This window comes from Echiichthys vipera, assembly GCF_963691815.1.
Source record: "Echiichthys vipera genome assembly, chromosome: 22".
Taxonomy (NCBI): Eukaryota; Metazoa; Chordata; class Actinopteri; order Perciformes; family Trachinidae; genus Echiichthys; species Echiichthys vipera.
In genome coordinates this window covers 10,794,890-10,803,489 of record NC_139847.1, presented here as the reverse complement: position 1 = coordinate 10,803,489, position 8,600 = coordinate 10,794,890, and the positions used below count along the sequence as shown (strand labels likewise).

Below are 8,600 nucleotides of genomic sequence, written 5' to 3'. Positions count from 1 at the left end.
GTCATTTTTTAAAATACCGCTATTGTTTGGTTTACCTACCCAGAGCAGATGCTAGCTAGCAGGTCAGGATCTGTGGGTCGGCCATGTGTCATTTCACTACGACTTCAAAGGCACTTGAACACAACGCACTTGTCATTTCCAGTTCACAAATGGAAAGGACCATCTTTTCTATAGCACTTGAAGTCAGCATTGGGCACAGAGTTAGTCATCTCCTGTTTTAATGTTACATTGCAACAAATTTACAACTTGTATGACACAATTAATGAGAACTTGACTGCTGTTAGAGAATGTTGCCCATATAATTAGCATCATTTTTTCAGTTGCAGAGTGAAACACATCCCCTCCCTTGTCACTCTTGCCTGTCTTCAAAACTGGAGAGCCCTGTTACAAAGTACTCATGATTTAAGGTGCTTTAACATGCTGGTGTGATGCAACTTTATATTCTGGACAAAAGTTCCCAGTATTTTTCCTTCAGGGCCACTTCTCTTTGTAAGCACGCCAGCTTGAGTTGTCACTGTCGAATAGAAAGTCATTTACGACTCATTTTCATGCCAGGCACAAACAGGGAGACAGAGAAAAGATAGAGGAACAGAAAGGGGCTCAGTTGAATGAGTGGCATGGGCAGCCATACAAACAGCCCTCTCTCTCTCTCTCTCTCTCTCTCTCTCTCTCTCTCTCTCTCTCTCTCTCTCTCTCTCTCTCTCTCTCTCTCTCTCTCTCTCTCTCTCTCTCTCCTGCAGAACAGTGCGACAGTGTTTAACTGTGCCAGACTTACAGAGAGTAGTTGCCCTCCAGTTATTTATTAGTGTATCCTTGAGGTCATGCGGCCATCGCCCTACATTTGACACAGTCTTTAGATGGCCACATCAGCAGACAGATAATCAGTGAGATAAAGAAGAGCCTCTTCCATGCCAACTCAGGGAGGGTGGAGGTAGAGGTAGAGGGGGGTGGTGTATGTGTGTGTGTGTGTGTGTGTGGGGGGGGGGGGGTGATAGGGAAAGGGGAGGGGTGTATATAAATGGAGGCCAATGGGCATTCACAATCCCACGGTCTGCTAGTGCTTCATCACCAGCCTCCTTCGACCCATAGCCAGCCTGCAGCCATGACGTTCAACGGAACCTGGAAGGTCGATCGCAACGATAACTATGACAAGTTCATGGAGCAAATGGGTGAGTGTGTGAGAGCCTGTGTGTAGTTTACACTAAATGGGTCGCTTTAAGTCATACTGTACTTCCACTCTGTTTTTCCTGCCGTGTCAGGGCCTTATGATCTACTTTATGAGAGCAGTGTGTGTAACTGTGTGGTGTGTTTCCATAAAGTTGTTGTATGTATGAGTATGTACTCAGCACAGTGAGGTGTTGATGAGTTGGAGGTGTTAATGGTGCTACCCATAATAATAGCAGTATCTAAATAAAAATCTTTCCTTTGGACTTGGACACTAGTGAAAACTCCAAATACAGTCAGAGTGTAGATAATTTGTCACTTACAAATGTATTTTCAATACATAATCTTCAGTTCATTCCTTAATGGAAACAACCCAGCTACATGTTTCTAATTTTGTGTTTAAGGTGTTAATATCATGAAGAGAAAGCTGGCAGAGCACGACAATCTGAAGATCACCATCGAGCAGACCGGGGACAAGTTTCATATCAAAGAATCCAGCACCTTCCGCACCAAAGACATCGACTTCACCCTGGGCGTCCCGTTTGACTACGCCCTGGCTGATGGCACTGAAGTGTCAGTGAGTGGTTCAGGCTTTATTAAACCAGCAGCCGTTTCATCATTTCAGTGCAAGAAGGAGTGGTTTGCTTTAGGAAAATATGGCTTCTTTTTTTAAGATTGATGGATTCATGGCTAATAGGGAAAGTTCAAAACAAGCCAACAAAGGCCAATGGAAAAGTTCCAAAGAATATTATTCTGCAGGGGATATGGTGTTGTTACAGTATGTATCACCAGGGACAGTGTGGGCTTTTTCTCAGCCCCTATAATAAGTCTATAATAAACGGTGTATCCAAAATACAGACATTCAGACCCTTAAAACCACAATATTTGATCCTATGGTCATTATAGCATAAAGTGTATTCTATTATGTCAGGCTTTCAATCTAAAACCCTGGTTTCAAAATTGTATTTTCCACCATATTGAGCCATTTTCTTGAGGTAAACCCCTGGTATTTTCATACGTTCCACTAGAGGCATTTGCTACTGTATAGTGGGGCATATTTTGTTGCAAGTGATACATATCCCTCACTGTAAAAAAATAAAAAAAAAAACAACCTAGCATTAAGTAAAGGGTACAGAAGAAAGAAAAATCATAAAGGCAGTGGTGTGGCATTATGTTAGCAGGCATTTAAAGGGTGGAATTTCTGAAAATGAATCAATGTTTGGTAAATGTGATCAGAACTGAAGTTGGTTAAAAGATGAACCCAGTGGATGTGGAAATAATATTAATATATCATCGTATGGCATTTTTTGGCACAGATATTTTTGTCGTCTTAGGACATCAGAGCAACTTTTTTAAAGTGACGCAAAAGGGTGAAGTGAATATGAAATAAACATACAAATATTGCCAATAAAAGTCTCAAATATATAAGTGTAACACACGGATGTGAAGATCTCCAACTGTATATTTCAAACCAGGGCACGTGGGAGATGGAGGGTGACACACTGAAAGGCAAATTCACCAGGAAAGACAACAGCAAGGTCCTGACCACCACAAGAGCTCTGGTGGGAGGAGAACTGGTACAGGTCAGTAGGTCCACATTACATCAATATGCATGTATGTTCATTTGCTTACCATAAATGTCTCCATTAAGTAACCCACGGCTCTTTTTCCCCCCTGCAGAGTTACAACTACGAGGGCGTGGACGCTAAGAGGATTTTCAAGAAGCAGTAACCTCTAAAGTCTGAGTTCATATTTTATTTTTATATAGATGACACAAAATAGATCTTTGTTAATGTTGTTTTCTAACAATAAGAAACGGTTAAGTCAAGTGTATTCTACATCATATAACTCAAAAAAAAATTCTTGTTTTAAGAGAGGACTGCCACAGCACTGCACTCTAATTATCAATGTAAAAACATCTGGAAATAGATGTCCACAGTCAAATGAATAGGTAAAGTGGGGTTAAGTCAAATATATTGTACTTAAACTTTGCTTAACTACGCGCAACTGGGCAGCCAGGCGAAGAAAATCAGATAATCAACCGAAAGATTAAGTGTGAGAGAGGGCGACATGTGAACAACAGTGTAACTAAGTGAGGGAGAACATCCATCACCATGTTGATGTAATGTGCCTTAGAAAGAATCTTAACAAGCTGTATCCCAGAGGTGGTTTTTCTTTGCCCAGATTATGAGATAATTATCTCTGAGATTTATGTTATCACTTAAAAACAAAAGAGGAGAATGAGATTTATTTTGTTTTGACAGTCGACAGTTTTCATCGGTTCACCGTGGTTCCAGTGAAAGCCCAATTAAACGTCGTTTTCAACACTGTGAGCAAGGTCAATGGAAACGAATCCTCTACCGTAGCGTTGAGGTGGAGGCAGAACTCTAAGACATGAATATTTAAAAAAGACACTGTTTATGCATTCATTCGGGGATACTTTAAATGTCACTTCACTGTGCTGTTAACTGCATCAAAACAACAGCATTTACTCCCACACTGGACTGCATCATTGGGATGAACAAAAGCACAATAATTATCCCACACATGACATGTATTAGTCAGTTTGCACTAATGGTTCTTATATAGTCTGTAACAATAAAGAGATTTTTTTCTTGAGTCTAATTCTCGTGTCATTTTTTCCAACACATTTGAAGGATAATATGTGCATTGTATTAAATGTGACTTAAGTTTGATGAATGAATTAGGAAACTGTTGTTCCAAAAGTCAAGAAATTTGCGAGTCATGTTGCCTTTAGGCAAGTTAAGTCAACTGTTATGAAGTCACCACAATTAAGCTCAAAGATCCTGTTGTGACCATTACATTACATGCGTCATAAGTTCATATCTTGATGAAGGGAATGATTCTGAGAAAATGTCACTTTACCTCATTTCATACTCGTTAAAAAAACTCTCCTACATCACATGATGACAGCGGGGTCTTGTGCTGTCATGTGTTGGCCTTTGGGTGCTATCTTCGGCCGTGGGCCTGAAGAGATTAACGGAAAAAAACACCAGGAATCCTCACATGATGGGTTTGTAGAAAATAATTCAATCAGTGGGGAAAATGCTCATGAAGTACATGTTTTGTTTTGGGTTTTTTTGTTTTGTAATGGTAAGAAAAGGAAACCAGGAGTGTGTGTATATATGCACTGAGTCTCTCTGACCACAAGAGGGCGACATGTGACTACTTTTACTTTGGAGTTGAACTACTAGATACTTCAGCACAGTATGAAAACTAAAAATTCTTGCTTTTGGATTGATCTTAGGATAACAAATACATAAAGATAAAAAAAAAATAATAACTTGATGAAAGCCCAAAATTCAGACTCAACATTTTATTTCTTTATCATTGCTATTTCTTTTCTATTCCTGGCAGAAATGTGTTTCCATACGATAGGGTTGAGATCTTTACATTGAAAAAGGTATTCTCCAATATATATTATAAAATAGACATGTGTTTTTTTAGTGTAATGCATCAGCCAGACAAATGTATTCAAACATGCTACACACGACCTTCCATAACTTCTTCTGTTAAGTTCAAACCCGAATTTGCTTAAATCCAATCTATTCCATTAATCTATCATATCATCCAATATCAGATGATAAATTATAGAATTGCATCATTATATGTGTGTCATTTTGCTGGGTTCATAAAAGCCATTGCAAAATAGAACATAGGCCTAATAAAGAGTAAAGGTGTTATGATCCCTACAGGCACCCATCTAAACCTTGAAAGCCTGAGGTGACGTGTAGTAACAATCGATCGACGCCCCCCCACTGAGCCCTGAGTGGCACCTTCTTTCATGGAGGTATAAGCCCACCGCGCACAGGGCTAATCTGGCAGTGGCGGGGATGCTTTGAACACCGCTTTGCCCCAGAACCCGCCATGGGGAGTCCTTTGAGACTCCTCAGATGCTGTGAGGCTCGATGGCTGTGGGCCTGCAGAGGATAAAATTGGTTGGTTGGTTGGTTGGCGGGCCTCCCTTCTTTGTGTTTGGATCTGCAGTCCAAAGTGACTTTCATGCTTTCCATTTCTAAATTAGCAATCCTTTGAATAAGACTCCAGTTGTGTCCAGTCTTACAGTTAGTGCCAGTTGTGTTTTGGCATACGACCATTCGGCTCATTTTTGCAACATCCACATACATGCAGTACACTTACAGTAGTGTATAATGATGGTAACCTAAATCCCGTTGTACATACACTGACATTGCTTTTTTCTGAGATTGCTCAAAATCGACACCACATTGAAACAGACAGTACCGTTCAACCATTTGGACGCGCTTTTCCATTCAAGTTAATGAGAAAGCGTGTCCAAACTTTGCTTGGTTCTGTATATTTTTCTAATGAATTTACAAAAATGTTGTAGAAAACCTTTTAATGAACTATGGGCAAGTACATTTATTCAGATAGGCTGCTAGGGCTGCCGCTGCACGATTCTTGCTGAAATGTGAATCACAGATCTTTCCCAAAGAATTGAGATCTCAATTCTCTCACATGATCTTTTAATTTTTTTTTAAATATTTACTGCACTGAGACACTTGCGTTTTAAACAGACATAATGTGCTCAAAAGTCAACAACAAATACCTAAATTCTCTTTTTAAGATGACTAACTTTAATGCTAGTTAGTTTGGCGACCAGCCGGGCTAACTAGCAAATTAAACTTTTTCCATATGTAGTTGGCAAAACAGCAAAATCAACTTTCCTGCAAACGGAAGATTTGGGTGGTGTTTTCTGTTTTTTTTTTTTTTTTAAAGTTAGGTCCACCTCGTTTAGAGTCTAGGCCAACGCCATTTCAAACAATCACTGTTCATCATCCACAGCCATCTTTGTTGTTTACTAGGGACTTTATCAGCGATGATTAAAAAGGGACGGCTATGGCGTTCCAGAACAGTTCTGGACAGTCGTTCTCCTGTAGTAGACAGTTGGGCTACAACGTCAAGAACCCACTGGAAAGTTTCCCGAAGGCCGTAGCTGTCTTTTCAACTGTTGCTGCTTAAAGTCCCTACTATTAAGACTGCAAGGGCGCATCGCTTTTATCATCCGTTACGCCCACCCATAACAGATAGTATGATTTGATTGGTGATTTTGGATTTTGGGATTTGGCATGGTTAATGAACTCCAATGGAGAGTGCCCAAAGCCAATGGCAGAGGTGGAAGGTCTGGATTTCCAGGGTATTGCCAAAACATTGGTTGCTAATTATGGTCTCTTGTTCCTCATTGTTGGGTTTAAACTCTACGTTGCTCATTTTCATTTTTATTTCACATCAACACTTTCTGCTTCTGAATTGGAAGTAAAATAGCTAATCTTATTGCCTTCTTTCCGCGTGTTCAGGTTAATTACTACTGTAGTTTAAACATAGGCCTACAAACATTGTAGTATTGCTATTATTACCAAAGTAAAGGATCTGAATACTTTTTTCAGGATGGGACTTTTACCACCTACTGTAGATGAATCCTGTAATGTGTTTTCAACACCATTGGGTAGCGCTGTGGAGCTTTTTTCAATTTCTGAGAGAAAGGGCCTTGGTTGTTCTATGATGTCATCCCCAGTCAAGGTATCATATGACACACACCCTATTTGTACAGGCAGACACGCACACACCTTTAATTATTGGATCTCAACTCAAATTATTAAAATAATATCTCTGGAATCAAAGAGTGGACTGAAGCAACACAGAATGAGTGAGAAACAGGAGAGAAAGGGTTCAGTGTTTTGATTGCTGTGAGACTGAGGGAAGCAGGGGCCCACCCGAGGGAGATGGAAGCTGTGGATGAGAGAGGAGGAGGAAAAATAGTGAGAGGTGGACAGAGAAAAGACAGAGAGTGAGGACACAGGGAGCGAAGAGAGGACAGTACAGGAAGAAACACTCCTCTCCCCTCCCCTGCTGTGAAATCAAATTCCCTGACTCACTCTGAAGTCAGCTTATCTGGAAGAGTACCGATCACAAGAGACACCAACAGAGTGTTGGGGCTTATGGTTGGGCAATCTTTCCAAGAAGACACAACCCCCTTTTGGCCTATCACTGTTTAGACAATGACTGTGCAGACATATGCAGGCCGCTGAATGATGAGTCACTGGTTAGTCAGTGCTGTATACTAAATTTCAGCCTTTTTAAATGCCTTGTGACACAGGAATTATTTAGGATTCATGCCACTGCACATGCTCAGATGTGACTTTTACTTGCCGTGGTGCTACAAGTATTACAAGCATGATGATGAGGATTTCACGTCAACTTTAAAGGGATAGTTCCGATTTCTGAAGCTGTTTGTGTTATTGTGTGACTATTGTGTTTTAAAAGGGTTAGTAACTAAGAAAGCTGACACGCTAACTAACCAATCAATGCAGCGGTTTAACAGTAACTTTATTCAGTGTTTTGTGAGGTAAAATGACTCTGGTAGCTTTGATGAGATCATAGATTATGACTTCAGTTCCTAGTGTAAACTAAAACAGGGCTGTTGACTGCAAAGTAAAGTCCTGAAAATATTCTCAAATAGAGTACATATATACATAGTAACATTTCAGCTGGGCCTTTTTTTAATTGGTTAAAATACAATTAGATCATTACAGTCATTCACAGCGTTACATTTCTTAGCTTTTTTGCCTATACTACCTGTTTCTCCAAACTAGGGATGTACAAACCGTCATCTACTACACTTTTTAGGGATGATACAATATACTAACCTAACTCTCGCCAGATGAATTTCGTTGCGCCTTGCTTCCCCCTGGGCCTTATCCAAAATCCTTGCATATAATTGGATAAACCACATGACCATCATCTTTATTGATGTGCTACTTCAACTACCCACGTCGAAACCAACCCGTGACGCTGATGAGCGACGCAGGAAAAAGCCAAAAAGAACAGCCGACATTGTTTCCACCAACAAAAGCCTTCAGAGCCGTTCCCAGGTGTTCTTTTTAAAAATAAATATTTGCTAGATGGGACTATTCGGATGAAATAGCAGCATCGATGTTGACGTCTGCTTCCTCTGTGCGAGCCGCCACACTCATTTCTCTGCTATGTCACCTCTATAAAACCCCGCCCGGCAGTCCTGATTGGCCTGACCATTTCAAGTGGAGTCAAGACGGAAGCAAGGCAGAACGAAAATCATGAGTCAGGTTAACAATATACAACTCCACTTCAGAAAAACTGATCTATCCCTTATTGCTCAAACATCACCTTTTGCAACTCGAGCATGGAAGTAAAATGCTCCTTAACAAAGTAAATTTGGTACATGCAAATTTGGTGATCTGACTTTTCATCTAGTGCAACCACAAGGCCAAAACATTAGCCTGTTCTTTGTTTAATGATTAAATACCTGCAAAAGGAATAACATTCCCATCAGCATCAGATATACCTTGCGTTTGGTGGTAAAGTACCAATATAATAGCATGCTAACCAACAAAACTAAGACGTTAACATGGGGAACATTA

General features: G+C 40.2%; 1 protein-coding gene across 1 annotated transcript; it reads left to right on the top strand.

Moving 5' to 3' along the window:
* The first annotated feature begins 1,055 nt into the window (after positions 1-1,055).
* LOC310964244 (fatty acid-binding protein, intestinal-like) lies at positions 1,056-3,789 on the top strand. Its single transcript, XM_083937302.1, has 4 exons — positions 1,056-1,169; positions 1,569-1,741; positions 2,640-2,747; positions 2,845-3,789. The coding sequence occupies exons 1-4, from the start codon at positions 1,103-1,105 to the stop codon at positions 2,893-2,895; spliced, it is 399 nt and encodes a 132-aa protein (XP_083793428.1). The 5' UTR covers positions 1,056-1,102; the 3' UTR covers positions 2,896-3,789.
* The last annotated feature ends 4,811 nt before the right edge of the window (positions 3,790-8,600 follow it).

Coding starts and splice junctions, on each gene's coding strand:
- LOC310964244 (XM_083937302.1), top strand. CDS start 1,103: ATGACGTTCAACGGAACCTGGAAGGTCGATCGCAACGATAACTATGAC. Junction 1,170..1,568: donor CAAGTTCATGGAGCAAATGG/GTGAGTGTGTGA, acceptor TTTGTGTTTAAG/GTGTTAATATCATGAAGAGA. Junction 1,742..2,639: donor CTGATGGCACTGAAGTGTCA/GTGAGTGGTTCA, acceptor ATTTCAAACCAG/GGCACGTGGGAGATGGAGGG.